The following is an 18,162-nucleotide window of genomic DNA, read 5'->3' as shown; positions in this document are numbered from 1 at the left end:
CTTTAGATTTCTGTGTGTTGATTTCATAGCCTGCTATTTTGCCAGATTCATTGATGAGGTCTAGAAGTTTTCTGGAGTTGTTTTTGGGATCCTCTAAATATAGAATCATGTCATCAGCAAATAGTGACAGCTTAAGTTCCTCTTTTCCTATTGGTATCCCTTTAATTTCTTTAGTCTGCCTAATTGCTCTGGCTAGAGTTTTGAGGACAATGTTGAATAGAAGTGATGAAAGAGGACATCCCTGTCTTGTTCCCTTTTTTAAAGGGAATGGTTTCAGTTTTTCTCCATTAAGAATGATGTTGGCCATGGACTTAGCATAAATAGCCTTACAATGTTCAGGTATGTTCCTACTATCCCTATTTTTCCTAGAGTTTTGAGCATGAAGGGGTGTTGTACTTTGTTGAACGCTTTTTCTGCATCAATTGAGATAACCATATGATTCTTATCCTTAAGTCTATTGACATGCTGGATTACGTTTATTGATTTACAGATGTTAGACCATCCTTGCATTCCAGGGATGAACCCCACTTGATCGTGGTGCACGATTTTCTTAATATGTTTTTGGATATGGTTTGCCAATATTTTGTTAAGGATCTTTGCATCTATATTCATCAAGGATATTGGTCTAAAATTTTCTTTCCTTGATGTGTCTTTTCCTGGTTTGAGTATGAGGGTGATATGAGCTTCAAAGAATGAGTTCGATAGGGTACTCTCCTTTTCTATTTCCTGGAATACTTGGAGAAATATTGAAATGAGTTCTTTTTTGAAGGTCTTGTAGAACTCAGCTGAGAATCCATCTGGTCCTGGGCTTTTCTTGGATGGTAGATTATTAATGGCTTCTTCTATTTCATTGCTTGATATTAATCTGTTTAAATCATATATGTCCTCCTGGTTCAGTTTGGGAGGAGCATATGTCTCTAGAAATTTGTCAATGTCTTTGGTAGTTTCTATTTTGTTGGAATACAGATTTTCAAAGTAGCTTCTCATTGTGTTCTGTATCTCAGTGGTGTCTGTCGTGGTATTTCCTTTTTCATCACGGATTTTAGTAATTTGAGTTTTCTCTCTCCTTCTCTTTGTTAGTGTGGCTAAGGGTTTGTCTATTTTGTTTATGTTCTCAAAGAACCAATGTTTTGTCAATTTTTTGAATTGTTTCTTTTGTTTCAATTTCATTGATTTGAGCTCTGATTTTAATGATTTCCTGTCTTCTACTACTTTTGCTGTTATTCTGTTCTTTTTCTAGGGCTTTGAGCTGTAATGTTAGGTCATTTAGTTGTTGACTTTTCATTCTTTTGTGGAATGCGCTCCATGCAATGGATTTTTCTCTTAGTACTGCTTTCATAGTGTCCCAGAGATTTTGATATGTTGTATCATCATTCTCATTGACCTGTAAGAATTTTTTTATCTCCTCCCTGATGTTTTTTGTTATTGATGTTTCATTCAATAGCATATTATTTAGCCTCCAAGTGTTGGAGTACTTTCCCTTTTTTATTTTGTCATTGATTTCTACTCTCAGTCCATTATGATCTGATAGAACACAAGGCAGTATCTCTATTTTTTTGCATTTCCTAAGGGCTGCTTTGTGGCATAACATATGGTCTATTTTCGAGAAGGTTCCATGTGCTGCTGAGAAGGAAGTGTATCCACTCGTTGATGGATGGAATATTCTATATATGTCTATTAAGTCTAGGTTATTGATGTGTTATTGAGTTCTGTGGTTTCTTTGGTTGGATTTTGTTTGGGAGATCTATCTAGTGTTGACAGCAGTGCGTTAAAGTCACCCAGAATTAGTGTGTTGTGGTCTATGTGATTCTTGAAATTGAGAAGGATTTGTTTGATGTACAGGGATGCACCATTGTTTGGGGCATAAATATTTACTATTGTTATGTCTTTCTGATTTATGGTTCCCTTAAGCAGTATGAAATGTCCTTCTTTATCCCTTCTGACTAACTTTGGCTTGAAGTCCACTTTATCTGATATAAGGATGGAAACCCCTGCTTTTTTACTGAGTCCATGTGCATGCTAGGTTTTTTCCCATCCTTTCACCTTTAGTCTGTGGATGTCTTTTTCTATGAGATGAGTCTCTTGCAGGCAGCATATTGTTGGGTCTTTCTTTTTAATCCATTCTGCCAGTCTATGTCTTTTGATTGAGGAGTTTAGGCCATTAACGTTCAGGGTTATTGTTGAGAAATGATTTGTATTCCCAGTCATTTGGCTTATTTTCGGTTTTTAAGTTGGCTTGGTTTCTCCTTTGAGTGCTTTTTCTCTAAGGTAGTTCCTCCCTTTGCTGACCTCCATTGTTGTTTTTCATTTCCTCCTCATGGAATATTTTGTTGAGAACATTCTGTAGTGCAGGCTTTCTATTTGTAAATTCTTTTAACTTTTGTTTATTATGGAAGGATTTTATTTCATCTTCAAATCTGAAGGTTAGTTTTGCTGGGTATAGGATTCTTGGTTGGCAACCATGTACTTTCAGAGCTTGAAATATGTTGTTCCAGGCCCTTCTAGCTTTTAGAGTCTGGGTTGAGAAGTCGGCTGCTATCCATATTGGTCTCCCCCTATATGTAATCTGATGCTTTTCTCTCATGGACTTCAAAATCCTATCTGTATTTTGAATGTTAGGCATTTTCATTATAATATGCCTTGGTGTGGATCTGTTGTGATTCTGTTCATTTGGTGTTCTGTAAGCCTCTTGTATTTGATTTTCCATTTCATTCTTCAGATTTGGGAAATTTTCTGATATTATTTCATTGAATAGGTTGTTCATTCCTTTGGTTTGTATCTCTGTGCCTTCCTCAATCCCAATAATTCTTAAATTTGGTCTTTTCATGATGTCCCATAGTTCTTGGAGATTCTGTTCATGATTTCTTACCATCTTCTCTGTTTGGGCAACTTTATTTTCAAGATTAAATATTTTGTCTTCATTGTCTGAAGTTCTGTCTTCCAAGTGGTCTAGTCTTTTGGTGATGCTTTCCATTGAGTTTTTTATTTGGTTTATTGTTTCCTTCATTTCAAGGATTTCTTTTCTTTTCTTTTTTTTTTTTTTTTAGAGGATCTCTATCTCTTTGTTGAAATGATCTTTTGCTTCCTGCAGGGGCTCTTTCAGCTTATTGATATTATCAGTCATTGCCTGCATTTGCTCTCTTATCTCATGCTTTGCTTCGCGAATCATCTTAATCATGTATAATCTGAAGTCCTTTTCTGACATTTCTTCTAACATACTGTCATTGGATTCTATTAACATAGAATCTAGATTTGTTTGGATCATTTTCTTCCCTTGTTTTTTCATGTTGTTCATGTATCTTCCCCTCTAGCAGTGCAGATCTGCAGTATTGCAGATTTCCCCCTATAGGCTTATAGTGGCCCTATAGGTTTCCAAAACCCTTCCTTTAAGGGGAGATCAATATTAGCAGTGCCCAAATCAGACTCTATGCAATCCTAGACCAAATAGCCCCTATGATGACAATAGCAAAATTGTCATAATAAACAGAATGAGTTCAAATATTATCTTCAGTAAAACAAACAGATTTGCAATAAGGTCTGCAGTTTCTAATGGAGGACAAAGAGGATGCAGAGGGATGTAGAATGTGGCTGTTAATGGGATAAGAAAAAATTATACAGAATTCTAGATAATAGAAAGGGTGAGAGTATAATCAAAAGAAATTGGATGTTAGCATGGAAAAAAGGGAGAAAGAGACTGAGGGAACAGGTAAATGAAAGGAAAAGAGAGCAAGAAAAGTAAAGAAATAAAATCTTAAATTTTTTCAATAGGGAGAAAAAAGAAAATCTACTGTATAACAGCCATAATGAAACCTCCCAGTCTTTCAGTAGCCTGATGCTTGAGAGGTACCTGACAATGAGCTTCAAGCCTCCAGCCGGCAAGCTATGACTCCAGGATTATCCAAGATGGCCGCTCTCGCTTTGAAATGTGTTGGCAAATGGGGAGCTGCAGCTCAGGGTGTGGAGGTGGTCAGCTGGAAGTCCTGGCGTTGGGATGTGGTTGGTCAGGCAGGGGTCCTGGAGGTCGGGTGTGTTTGGTGTGGTTGTGGGATCCTGGAGGCCGGGTGCAATCCGTTGGTCTGGGGTCCCGGTGATAGGGCGCAGTCAGTTGGTCTGGGGGTCCTGGCGACAGGGAGCAGTCAGTCGATGTGAGGGCCCCAGAGGCAGGGAGTGATCGGTCGGGCTGAGGGATCCTGGAGTCCGGGCTCAGTCAGTCTAGCCAGGGGTCCTACGGGGCCTGGCTGTTGTCTCAAAATGGCCTAAGAGCATTTTTCTAATGAAAATAAATTGTTTTCATCAATGCTACATTGACTGTAGATAAGAGGGGTGGGATAAAGTGAAGCAGGGAAAGTTCTGAGGTCAGTTGGCAGACCATAAAGACAAGTGTTTAGTGTTTCTGCGATGTTGGGTTGTAAGCAGGATGCAGTGGTGCCAGGTGCATTGGAAGCCTAGTGTTTTGAATCAAGGTTTTAACATGCATTTAGGTTTGGTCTTGTAGCTGTTAACTGATTGACTTAGGGTGTCTTCCCTCCTCCATCTCTGGGCTCTTGTAATCAAACTTAGGATGCTTCAGATTTTCTTTTTATTACTTCCTTCTCCCTACCTTTCCATCATACAAATGTATTCCCCATCTTGTCAAGTCATCAAAGAGGAGTTCCAAGACAATCTTTGATAAACATTGGGGGATTTCTACAAGGTATAAGGGATATTTCATGGCTCAATGGGATGTGTTCTCATGCAATGGACTGGCTGAGCAACCATCTGTGTCATTTGAGCTAGTGGAACTTGAAAAATGAACCAGAGAAGGCCAGGATATCAGGGGGCTGTGCCTGTGGAAGCATGCTGGGCTTGCCTGCTTTGCTGACACCATGTCTGGGTGACCTGATGGCTAGGTGGGAGGACCCCTGTGGAAGGCATCAGGGTAGGTAGGAAATATCTCTCCCTTTGCAGGGGTCTGTGCAATGGGCAAGTGATCTAGGGGGATGCAAATCTCTTGAGCCTTTTGGGAACACCAGTTAAGTAAAACTTGCTCTTGTGTAATTTTTCTCTGAAGGTGCAAGAAAAGGGAGAAAAGAGGCGACCCAAAAGGCATGGGGTAGGGAGGGAGAGCAGGGGGAATGACACTTGCTTGCTTCCTTGGAACCATGGGCCAAACCCAAGCTGGATGGAAGTGCAATCACTAGGACCTATGTATTAAGTTTGTTAGAAATACCAAGGTGCCACAAGAACTCAAACACGCGCCGGAATGTGACTGCGCAAAGCAAACTTCACTTCTCCCAGAAAGGCATGCCACAGAACCTGGCTAGCAAGCAGCCCAGGTGTCAGTCAGCCTGCCTATATACCTAACGCAGCACTGCCCTTTGCCCTGACTGGAGGAGCTTGGGGTTACAATCTACATGAAGGGATGATTTTATAATTGGGGAGGGGGCAAAGGGAAGGGCTATAATTGCAATGGCTACAATTGGATCCAATTAAGGCTTGTTATGGAAATCTCACTCAGCTAGAGACCAAGCACCACTTGGAGGTTTGAGGAACTCAGGTTTATTTATACCAGCAGCTCCAGATGAGCTAATGTTCTGAAGTCCTGGGCCCTGAGTTGAGATTACATGGGGTTTTTATAGAAAATGTGACATCATTTCTTTGCCATTACGACATTGGTGGGTTTGAATTCTTGGCCTGTGTGACCAAAGACCACGCACAGGGAATTTACAGTAGTAGTTCACAGGTGTAAACAAGACAGTAAAACACAAGCAGTGTTATCACAAAAAGGCCTTCAACACAGACAGTAGTAACTCAAGATGGCTTGAGTTTATCTCCTAAGACCTCTATTTCTTTTATTTTAAAAAATGTATTCTTTTTAGTTACATGTGACAGTAGAATGTATTTTGACATACCATACATACATGGAGTTTAACTTCCCATTCTTGTGGTGTACCTGATGTGGAGTTATACTAGTCATGTATGCATACATGCACATAGAAAAGTTATGTCTGATTCATTCTACTGTCTTTCCCGTTCCCATCCCCCCTGCATACCCCCACCTCTTCCCCCCACTCCAATCCAGTGAACCTGCACTCCCCCACCCGCTAACCTATTGTGAGTTAGCATCTGCAGATTTGGCCTTTGGTTTTTGGAACTGGTTCATTTCACTTAGTAGATAGTCTCTAGTTCCATCTGATTACCAGCAAATGCCATAATTTCATTCTTCTTTATGGTTGAGTAAAATTCTATTGTAACATTCCATTTTCTTTATCCATTCATCTGTTGAAGGGCACTTAGGTTGGTTCCATAGCTTAGCTATTGTGAATTGAGCTGCTGTGAACATTGATGTGGCTGTGTCACTATAGAATGCTGGTTTTAAGTCCTTTGGGTATAAGCCAGGGAGTGGGATAACTGGGAACCATCATTTGGTTCCATTCCAAGTTTTCTGAGGATTCCATGCTGCTTTCCAGAGTGGTAACAGCAATTCGCAGTCCCACCAGCAGTGTATGAGTGTGCATTTTCCCCACACCCCCTCCAACATTTATTATTACTTGTATTCTTGATAATTGCCATTCCGGCTGGAGTGAGATGAAATCTCAGAGGAGTTTTAATTTTTTTTTTTTTTTGGTGCTGGGGATTGAACCCAGGGCCTTATGCTTGCGAGGCAGGCACTCTACCATCTGAGCTATATCCCCAGCCCAGTAGTTTTAATTTTTAATCAGAGAGTTTTGCATTCCTCTAGTTGCTAGAGACACTAAACATATTTTCATATATTTGTTGACCATTCATATTTCTTTTTCTGTGAAGTATCTGTTCAGTTCCATTTATTGATTGGGTGATTTGGGTTTTTTTTTTTGTGTGTGTGTGTGTGTTAAGTTTTTTGAGTTCTTTACTTAACCTGGAGATTGATGCTCTATCTGAGGTGCAATTGGCAAAGATCTCCCATTCTGTAAGGCTCTCTCTTCCTGTTCTTGATTGTTTCCTTTGCTGTGAAGCTTTCAGTTTGGTAAAATCCCATTTATTGATTCTTGATTTTACTTCTTGCACTTTAGGAGTCTTGTTGAGGAATTCTCTTTCTTATCTGACATGATAGAGATTTGGGCCTACTTTTTCTTCTAGTAGGTGCAGAATCTCTGGTCTAATGCTTTGGACCTTGATGCACTTTGAGTTAAGTTTTGAGCAGGGTTGAGAGACAGGGGTCTAATTTCATTTTATTACATATGGATTTCTGGTTTTCCCAGCACCATTTGTTAAAGAGTTTCCAGGCAGCTGAACATGTGGAGGTTATTGCAGAGCAATGTTCCTAGAGAGGGCATTCAGGCCCAAGTGAAGAGTTGGTGGTTTTTATAGGAGCAGCCTTCATCACGTTTATGGTGCCTTTGTCTAGTATGAGATAACTGTATTTATGTGGGTTCATCTCTGTCTCCTCTATCTGAACCATTGGTCTGGTTTTTTTTTTTTTTTTTGCGAACCCAGGGCCTTGTGCTTGCAAGGCAAGCACTCTACCGACTGAGCCATATCCCCAGCCCATGAACCACTGGTCTTCATGTCTGTTTTGGTGCCAATATCATTCCGTTTTTGTTACCATAGCTGCCCAAGATCTATATTTCTAAGGACTAGGCCAATGAGGTTATAGTTTAGACGGGAGTTAATTGGCCTAGCAATTAAATGATGTAGGTGCATTCCTACAGAGTTCAGGAAGTTCCAAAGTATAAGAAAAAATGACTCTTTTTTATAGGCGTCTGTTGAATCTCTGGCCTTGAAAGCCAGGGATGTTTACGCTTCAAAAGGGAGACTCCTAGCTACCGCTATCTATCCAGTAGATAGGGACAGGTTCCCTGAAGAGAGGCTGATAGAGGGGAGGGGGAAAAGTCAACCCTTTCCCCAGGCATTGGTTCTTTATCATAATATTCTTATAATCTCATTATATGATCAGATCTGGGCTCTCCGCCGCAGGCTGGATACTAACTACATTCTGAAAATAACTACATTCTACTGAAGCCAGAATTGGGAACAGGTAGTTAGTGTAGAAATAGGGGATCGGGTCAAATCGAGGAAATGGAGGCCATAAAATCATCTGCCAATGGAAGTTGGAAACTGCCCCTGGAAGAATGGAATGTCAAGGCTCTCCGGAGCCCATTGATTACCAAATTTACCTGCCTTTATCAAGAACTGCAAGCTGCTAATTAATGCCCCCTGGGCCCTTGCCTGACTGAATCACCTTGGCCCTCCCCCTGCCCATGGTTTCTCACTTAATGCAAAACCAGGCCTAGTCACGTAGGCAGGAAGGAGAGATAAGGGGGGAGAGAACTGGAGAACAAAAGAGACTTTAACCTATAAAAGATGTAGGGTGCGCTCACTTCTGGGGACTTTAGAACATCAGCCATGGCCCCCTTCTCCCTGCCGGGAGAAGTCTGTATTATTACCTTTAAATAAAACCTGCTTAATATGCTTGCCTTGGCGTGCTTCTCTAGTGTTCAATCTTCAACATTAGAAGGAGCAGAACTTGTCACCGGTAAATGGCGGTATCACTATTTCTCACACGTTTGACTGGAGTCATCACTGAACAGGAATCTGAGGAGTTCTCTAGATACAGAGGAGACCTCTACTCAGATTTTTCTTTCTCTTTCTTCCCCTCCCACCCCTGCTATACTGGGAATGGAACCTAGGGGCTCTCTACATTGAGCTACATTCTCAGCCTTTTTTATTTTTTATTTTGAGATAGGGTCTCACTAAGTTGCTGAAGGTCTTGCTAGGTTGCCCAGGCTGGTCTCCACCTTTTGGTCCTGCTGGTTCAACTTGGGTTGTTGGGATTACAGGTGTGTGCCACCATGCTTAATACCTTTCAGGTTATGGGCCACATTATATAAAAATTTTGAGGACATGTCAGGTATGAGTAGCAGAGCAAGAGATTTACTATAAAGGGGAAGTACACATGTAAGACTGGGTGGGTGATCTTGGAGAGACTATGTCCTGTTACCTTAGTCTAGGGTTCTCTTTCCCTTTTTTAATTGGCACATTATAATTATGCATAACAGTAGGCTTCATTGTTATGTATTCATTTGATCTGGGGTCCTAACATGGAGTAGGTAGGGGGCTGAACTAGAGGTGGAGTCAGAGCAGGGTTATGCAATTTTGTGCCAGTTTTCCTTGGGGTTGCCCATTGTGTAATTGAAAGCTCGGTCCTTATACCCAATGCCAATTAATGACAATTTAATAATGAGGACATGTTTTGAGAAAAAGGAAAAAGAAGCTTTATTGCTTTTCTAGCAAAGGAGAAACACAGGGAACTCCCGTTCCAGAGGCTGTGATTCTGCCCATCTGGAGGAATGGGGGGATTTCAAAGCAGCTCATCAAAGGCTACATTCCAGGTGAGCTCTGACAAGGGGTTCCAGGATGCCCTGATTGTGTGTTAGGATTCCCTTGTTAATTTGGGAAATATTCACTTCCTAGATCTTTTGGCAGATATATCCTTCCTGTGGAGCACAGATAACTCAGGGTAATCTTGTTTCCCACCCCCAGGTTAGGGAGGGGGAGAGGGAGAAGAGGAAAAGAAAACATGTCCCATTTAAAAATTAAGCCTCAGAGCTATATCCAAAAGGTGAAGTGGACCACTATTACAATTGCTCTTGCATATTTTAATCATGGTACTTCCTATATTGCATTTCTCACTAGCATCTTAAATCTCTATCCAGGGTTGTATTCTTTATTATCATAATGGAGGTTGGGTCATTTCTTGGTCACCAAAGTCTCTAATGCACATTTCCCTTAGAGGAATGACTCCTGCAAATGCCTTGTGGTTGTCCTGTGGTCTTCTTATTTTTGCATCAGTTAGTCACCAAATTGTGGACAAGGACCCATGTGAAAGTGATACCGCTCTTTACCGGTGACGAGTCCTGCTTCCTCAGGTGTTGAAGTATAACGCCGGAGAAGCACGCCGAGGCAAATGTAGAGTGGAAATGCAGCTTTATTAAAGAAAAGTAAAAGCAGACTTCTCCCGGGTGGAAGAAGGGGACCCAAAGGCGGAATCCGTGGGATGAGCAAATCCTGTCCTTTTTATGGGTTTTATTCTCCCATTCTCTCCCCTTATCTCTTTCCTTCCTGCCTACAGGTTAGGCCTGGTTTTGCAGGTGAGAAGCGGATGGGGCAGGGGGAGGGTCAAAGTGACTCAGGCAGGTAAGGGCCCAGGGGGCATTAATCAGCATCTTCTTGCCTGCAGTCTCTGACAAGGGCAGGTAAATTTGGTTATCAATGGGTTCTGCAGGTCCTTGACATTCCATTCTCCCACAGCAGTCTCCAACTTCCAGAGGCAGATGGTTTTATGGCCTCCATTTTCTCGATCTGACCCGATTCCCTATTTCTACACTAACTGCCTGTCCCCAATTCTGGCTTCATTCCCCCCTCTAATCTTAGGAACTCCATGCTGCTGGGGAAGGGGGTCGATGACCGCTCTGACTTCTTCGAGCTGGAAGTGGACGGCGTGGGGTAAGCAGCTTGGAGTTCCTTTTTAGAAATCGGGTCGATCGAGGGGTCCACGGTAAAAGTCTGGTTGAGGAATAATGGGCTGGAGGGTCATTTGAGAGATGGGCGGTCTATAAGAGAAACAAGAAGTTATGAGTACCGGGATAAGATTAATGCAACAGTAAATACCACAGCATAGAAACACGCCAATGAGTATGATGATGATGACAGAAACTAATAATGTTCTCCACCAGGAGGTACCAGAGAACCAGGAGCTAAGAATTTGTTCCCATGATGGGTCTGGGGAGGACATGGCCTCTATCTGAGAATGTAAATCTTTAAGGATGTCAGTCACATTGCCGGAGTTGTCAGGGATGTAAACACAGCATTCAGTTCTAACAATGGCACAAGTACCGCCTTGGGCTGCAGTGAGAATATCTAAAGCCATTCGGTTTTGTAAGACAGCTTTCCTCATGAGTGTCACTTCTGTGTTAAGGAGAGAAATGCTTTCTTCAACGTCATGGAGGGCGGTTTGGGTATAATTGTTTAGAGTTTCCACATGCCACATTACATCCTCTAAACCAATTTGTGGGATAAACATTGAAGCTAAATGATCATACCAACGAAAAACAGATCGTCCCCATCTGTGTTTGAGATTGGGGAGATTTGCTGGCTGTTCTATACTTGGGGTCCATCGCCCTTGCATCCAGGGGTACCCGATAGTACATCTTCCTATCCAGCCTGGGGGAAGCCAGGGCCATAAGTTAGTTCCACATATCCATTGTGTCCCATTGGGTGCTGGCCAGCTAATTTCAGGTCTATAGAGCCAATCAGTTCCAAACCAATCATTGGCTTGTAAAATTACAATTTGTTGGCATTGTGACTCTGGGGTCCATCCTAATTCTCGAGTACTATTAGGCCATATATCATAAGTATGGTTATGTTGTTCCCAACAGATTGGGGCCTTTTGGTTTAGATGCCCAATGGTGGGTGTAAGCCATAAATTTCCATCCCAAACCTGATAATAACCATCTTTGTATCTGTGACATATTGGTGGCAGTGGTGGAGAGTTAGAAGCAAATGAGCCTGCATGTGTCTTAATGGCAGTAGAAATTTGAACATTGGTCTGCTCTAAAGTGAAAGCCTTTTTATGACCTGGTAGTGACAGAGTTTCATTGATAGGCCATAAGCTAACATTGGCACGAGTAGCAGTTTGTAAGGAGGGTTTTTCCTTCTTTTGTTCTAATATTAAGGACTGTAAATTCGTCCAGTCATCTCCCTGTAAAGGAGATACCCACCAAGGTAGTCCAGAGGTGCTGGAAAGGGGTAGTAGCCCACATATCCAACAATTATCTTTCTGTAATTTAGTGGCATATTGCTGGGCCCAATTTAGGAAAGAATTGGTTTCAGTGGATCTGCTTATAATAATAAAGAAAGAGAGGAAGAAAAGTTTACATATCACCATTGTCTCTGCAGAAGAGATATTTTAGGTCTTCTATTGGAGTGCAGGAATATCGTTCCTCAGTTCCTTGGGAGGAAGTTTCTTTGGGAGTTGACTCAGGATGACAGGCTTTAACTCGAGAGTGGTGAATCCAGTTCTCTTGTCCCAGTACTTTTACTGCAGAGGGGGTAGATAAGATTACAGGAAAAGGTCCTTTCCAAATAGGGTCTAAATTTGGAGAACTTGAAGGTACGGTTTTTATCATGACTAGATCTCCAGGCTCATGCAGAGGTGGAGAAGTGATTGGCTCAGATGCAGGATATTTACAGATTTCAGTTTGAAATTTGGCCAACTTTGTGATATGAGCCACTAAATCTGCAGTTTCCTGATCTTTAAGGATATCATTTCTTAGGAATGGCCTCCCATATAGGAGCTCAAATGGGCTGAGCCCTAATGTTTTGGGGGTATTCCTGATTCTGAGTAGGGCTAGAGGAAGCATTTTAGGCCAGGGATAGTGAGTTTCTTGAGTGAGTTTTCTTAGGTGCCTCTTTAGGATGTCATTAGTCTTTTCTACCTTTCCTGAGGATTGGGGCCTCCATGCACAGTGGAGATGGTACTTTATGCCTAGGGCTTTGGATATTCCCTGAGTGACAGCAGCCTTGAAAGCAGCTCCATTGTCACTTTGGAGGCTGCGGGGCAGCCCAAATCGAGGAATTATTTCCTGTAATAAGGCTTTGACTACTTCTCCTGCCTGTTCAGTTCTGGAGGGATAGGCCTCAGTCCACCCAGTAAAGGTATCTACCATAACCAATAAATATTGAAATCCATTACTTTTTGGCATGTGAGTAAAATCAAGTTGCCAGTCTTCTCCAGGGAATTGTCCCGTTCTTTGTAGCCTTGGGGGCTTTTTGGCAGAGTTAAGTGGGTTATTCCTTTGGCATGTCTCACAGGCTTTGACTATTTGTTGGACTGTTTTTGAAATATGTTTCCCTTCAAATATTTCTTGAGTTAATTTGAGAGTGTTTTCTTCTCCCAGATGGAAAGATTGATGTAGGGTGTGTAAAATCTTCCACTGGGAATTAGCAGGTAAGTAAAGTTTGTTATCTTCCATTTGAATCCACCCAGAGGGCAAGAGGTTACCACCTTTAGATAAAGCCTGCTGTGTCTCCTCCTGGGTGTATTGGGGCTTTATCTCTGGGGGAGGACCTGTCCATATCAGAGGGGCTAAGGTTGTCATTTGTTGTAAAGTCCCCTTAGCAGCTTCTTTGGCTTGCTGATCTGCTCGTCTATTGCCTTCTGTTATTTCATCTATTCCTTTTTGATGTCCAGGGCAGTGGATTACTGCTACCTCTTTGGGTAAATGGACAGCTTCTAATAGTTTTAAGATCTGTTTATAGTTTTTTATAGCTGTTCCCCCAGTTGTTTGAAATCCTCTTTCTTTCCAAATTGCTGCATGTGCATGCAGGATTAGGTAGGCATATTTAGAGTCAGTATAAATATTAATTCTCTGTTGTTTTCCTAGTTCCAGGGCTCTTGTTAGGGCTATCAATTCTGCAAGTTGTGCGCTTGTGCCTGGGGGCAAAGATTGTGCTTCTAAAGTGTCATGTAGAGTCACCACAGCATATCCAGCTTTGCGTTCTCCTTGTTCCACAAAGGAACTTCCATCAGTGAACATGGCGAGGTCTGGATTAGACAGGGGAAGGTTTTGAAGGTCTTGTCGGGCTGAGTAATTCATAGCTAGGACCTGTTGGCAGTCATGCTCAGGACTTTCCTCTAATGTTTCTGGTAGGAAAGTAGCTGGATTTAAAGTAGAACAAGTCCTTATCTGAGTTATGGGTCCTTCCAGAAGTAAAGCCTGATATTTTAGAAGGCGACTATCTGAAAGCCATAGTCCTCCTTTCGAGTTTAAAATTCCTGAGAGATCATGGGAAGTGTAGACAATAAGGTCTCTTCCCAGGATGATTTTGATTGCCTCAGGGACTAGTAGAGCTACAGCTGCAATTACTCGCAAACAGTGGGGCCATCCCCGAGATACCACATCAAGTTCCTTGCTGAGATAGGCTACTGGCTGTTGAATAGGTCCATTCTTTTGTGTTACCACTCCTAGGGCTATTCCTCCTCTTTCAGTGACAAACAGGTTAAATTCCTTTTCGGTAGGTAAACTAAGGGCAGGGGCTTGGAGTAGGGCCCCTTTTAATGTCTTAAAGGCTTTAATATGTTCTGGTTCCCATATTAGGTTGGTTGCTCCTTGTTGTAAAGTTTCTTTCAGAAGACTGTAAAGAGGCTTAGCCAATTCCCCATACCCAGGAATCCAAAGTCTGCAGTATCCAGTTATTCCTAGGAAGCCTCTGAGTTGCCTATGGTCTGAGGCAGAGGATATTGTCCTATGGGAGTTATTCTTTCCTGTCCTAGTTTGCGGATTCCTTGAGATAGTTGTAATCCTAAATATTGGACCTGTTGCTGACATAATTGAGCTTTCTTTTTTGAGACTTTATAACCCCGATTGGCTAAGAAGTTTAAGAGTTCTGTAGTAGCCTTTTGACATTCCTCCTGGGTGGAGGCGCATAACAGGATGTCATCCACATATTGGAGAACAATTGCAGATGTTTTATCTCTGAATTCTGCTAAGTCCTTAGCCAGAGTTTGTCCAAATAGGTGGGGGCTATCTCTAAATCCTTGGGGCAGTACTGTCCAGGTCAATTGAGATCCACTATCTGGTTCCTCAAAGGCAAACAGATACTGAGACTGAGAGTCCAGAGGTATGCAAAAGAAGGCATCCTTTAGATCCAACACAGTAAACCAAGCAGCAGTTGCTGGAATCTCAGATAGCAGAGTATATGGATTAGGAACTACTGGGTGGAGGGGAACAACTGCTTCATTAATTATTCTGAGGTCTTGGACTAAACGCCATTCCCCATTTGATTTTTGAACTCCTAAAATCGGTGTATTGCATGGGCTATTACAAGGTACTAAAAGTTCCTGCTGTTTGAGGTTTTGGATGATCTTTAATAAGCCCTTTTTTGCTTCTGGGCGTAGTGGGTATTGTCTTTGATGTGGAAAGACAGAGGGATCCTTTAAGACTATTTTAATTGGGATCGCGCTTTTTGCCCGTCCAATTTTGCCTTCAGTGGCCCATACTTCAGGGTTTATATCACATTCTAGTAGAGGTAAACACAATGATCCTTGTGGTCCCAAATTCATTGTAATGGAAGTCTGAAGTTTTGAAAGTAAGTCCCTTCCCAGTAAAGGGGTAGGGCATTCTGGGACTATCAGGAATGCATGAGAAAACATCATCCCATCCCACTCACAACTCAGTGGGGGAGTAAACTTTCTGGTAATAGGCCGTCCAGACACTCCTTGCACCGTTATAGTATTAGAGGAAAGAGGTCCAGGATAAGAGGTGAGCACTGAAAAACTGGCGCCAGTATCTAAGAGGAAGTTGACCTCTTGGCTCCCTACGGAGAAGCATACCCGGGGCTCATGTGTAGTGATAGGAGTTACGGGAGCCATTAGAATCGGCCCCGGGCCCCGTCAGGCCTGTGTGGAAGAGTCTGGCCTCGAGGACCTACGCCCTTGAGGACAGTCACTTTTCCAATGATTGCCTTGACATTTAGGGCAGGGCTCCGGCGGTGGCCGTTTGGCTTGGGGACATTCCCGTTTGAAATGTCCCTCCTTTCCACAATGGAAACAAACTCCTTTTGTGGCCTGAGGTACATTCCGTTTTCCTCCTGTTTCATCCGGGAAGCTAACTCCTCTTAGGGCTAAGACCAGCGCTTCAGTCTTTTTCTTGTCTCTACGCTCTTTTTCCTTCTTTTCCTCTACATCTCGATTATAAAAAACGGAAGTTGCAAGTCGGAGGATATCATCTAAGGATTGATCAGGGCCATATGCCAATTTCTGTAATTTCCTCCGAATGTCTGGGGCTGACTGAATGATAAATTTGTCCTTTTAAAAGTAAATGGCCCTCTGTGGATTCAGGATCCACGGTGGTGTGTTTTCTCATTGCCTCCCTGAGTTTCTCCATAAAAATAGCTGGGCTTTCCTCAGGACCTTGTATAATTTCAGAAACCTTGGAATAGTTAATAGGCTTCTGTTTGATTCTCCTAAGGGCCTCGAGGACTAACATTTGGAAGTGTCTGATCTTCCAAGCGTCCTGTTCATCGTTTGGATCCCAGTCGGGATCATTTCTTGGAACTGCCTGTGCTCCCGATGGATAGTTGGGTTTGGATCTAGTTTGGGCTCCTGGGGCATGAGCAAGGTGTAGGTCATCCCCAAATTGTTCAGCTGCTTTTAGAGTGGCTTCCTTCTCATTGGAGGTTAAAGTCTGGTTAAGTAACAGGATAATATCCTTCCAGGTGAGGTCAAACACCTGGCATAGGTTTTGAAACACCTCAATATATTTATCTGGATCTTCTGAAAATTTCCCTAGGTCTGTTTTTATCTGTCTTAGGTCTTGGAGGGAGAAAGGGTTGTATACTTTAATTGGTCCAAATTCTCCTGGCATCTCCTGGAGAGGTAGTATATTTGATCTGTCCACTGGGGCAGATGGAAAAGGACCAGGGTATGGAGGACAGGAGGCCTGCTGATGGACATTAGCAGAAAATTCCTTTCCCTCAGTAGGTGACTCTTTAAGGTTTTCTTCCTTTCTGGTAGTGGTTATGGCTGAGTCTATTTTACATTGTTGGCATAATTTGGGGTCTTCCCTTAGAATAAAGAAGATTTGAACATAAGGTACCTCACACCATTTTCCTTCCCTTTTGCAAAATTTATCAAGCTGTAAAATGGTATTAAAATTTATACTTCCCTCTGGCGGCCAAGATTCTCCATCAGAGAGTTTGTATTGAGGCCAGGCCTGGCGGCAGAAGAAAATGAGGCGCTTTTTCTTGAGTGTCTGTGGGTCAAATTTGTCCCAGTTTTTCAGTATGCAGGCTAGTGGTGAACCTGGCAATACTGTTGAGAGTGAAGCTCCCATCTAAGTGGAAGAAAAGAAAAATAGACCTCAGGCGCCCGCGCCGGAGACCATATTTAGGGACGTCTCCCTAAGTTTGAGCTTCAATACGGTCCAGAAAACCCGTCTCTCGCTACTTGGCTTTGCCAAAGTGATTTCTGGCCTTCTTTGGCAAAGTGCTAGGGTTCTAGTTTGCCCTGTGCTAGAAACCCTTGGAGGATTCAGACTTAAGGGCATTACTGCTTTCCTCCCTGCCACTATGAATTCCTAATTAAGAGGGACCCACAACAAAAGAATTGCACATCTTACTGCCTATTTTGTAGACTAAAGGAATCTCCAAAGGGTGAGGGGGACACCTATTGATTGTTAGACAGATAATACCCTGTTCCCTGAGGGATTCAAGGGAGGCGTCGAATTAAAATATACATCCTCCCTGCAGCTTAGAACACACTGAGCACCTTTAAGCACAGGAAAACTTTAAACACACTAGCAAAGGCTAAATATGCAAACAAAGATAACCTAAGCATTTTCTACATAATTTTCTTATGTCTTTCTCTTAATCCTACCATCTGAATGTTTAATGTCTGATCGGCAAGTGAAAGGGAAACATCCAGGAGGGAATGGATGTGTGTGGTGTGATGCACGGCCCATACGGAGGCAAATGTAATTGGCGCTTTCCCTCAGTGCCATTTGTCTACCGATCGCCTTGGATACCCCTTAGGGCTGTCGGGAGGGGGAGTCCGGAGAAGGAACCTTTGGGGTTCACCCGAGAGTAGCCCGGGCCGAGAACCCCGCAGTTGTTCCAACCCTTCCTCCGCCTCCAGATCAGGACTAGGGACACTGTGTACTGGCGGCAACTGCGCTCCGGGCCTGGACAGAAAAGTAGGAAACGGCTTCAGCAGAGCCCCAACATGCCTGCAGAACAGGTGATTGGAAACTTGCCTGGGCCGGGAAACCTTTCACCCGAGTCTTAAGAATGGCGGCTGCACTAACTGCATTTAAGTAGCCGACGGGTGCCCATTTTGCCCTCCAGAAAGAAAGAGACAGAAAGATGCACCTCGGACAGATTGAGGTGCACGAAGAGAAAGGCTTACTTACCTCGGCGTAGATCTCGGTGGGACCTCCAAATCTGATACCGCTCTTTACCGGTGACGAGTCCTGCTTCCTCAGGTGTTGAAGTATAACGCCGGAGAAGCACGCCGAGGCAAATGTAGAGTGGAAATGCAGCTTTATTAAAGAAAAGTAAAAGCAGACTTCTCCCGGGTGGAAGAAGGGGACCCAAAGGCGGAATCCGTGGGATGAGCAAATCCTGTCCTTTTTATGGGTTTTATTC

At 42.8% G+C, this 18,162-nt stretch overlaps 1 protein-coding gene across 1 annotated transcript in view; it reads left to right on the top strand.

Annotated features, from left to right (window-relative positions):
• Positions 1-4,262: 4,262 nt before the first annotated feature.
• The window catches only part of LOC306655702 (phosphoribosyl pyrophosphate synthase-associated protein 2-like), a gene marked incomplete at its 3' end in the record, with an annotated part of 395,253 nt that continues 381,353 nt past the window's right edge, over positions 4,263-18,162 (top strand). Inside the window, exon 1 of the mRNA XM_079130350.1 lies at positions 4,263-4,918. Coding sequence (XP_078986476.1) covers positions 4,837-4,918 — 82 coding nt within the window. The 5' untranslated portion in view covers positions 4,263-4,836. The remainder of the gene's footprint in view (positions 4,919-18,162) is intronic.

Source organism: Sciurus vulgaris (genome assembly GCF_902686455.1).
Source record: "Sciurus vulgaris genome assembly, chromosome: 3".
In the NCBI taxonomy this organism is placed as follows: domain Eukaryota; kingdom Metazoa; phylum Chordata; class Mammalia; order Rodentia; family Sciuridae; genus Sciurus; species Sciurus vulgaris.
The sequence above is the reverse complement of the archived record's forward strand: the minus strand, read 5'-3'. Positions and strand labels throughout refer to the sequence as shown.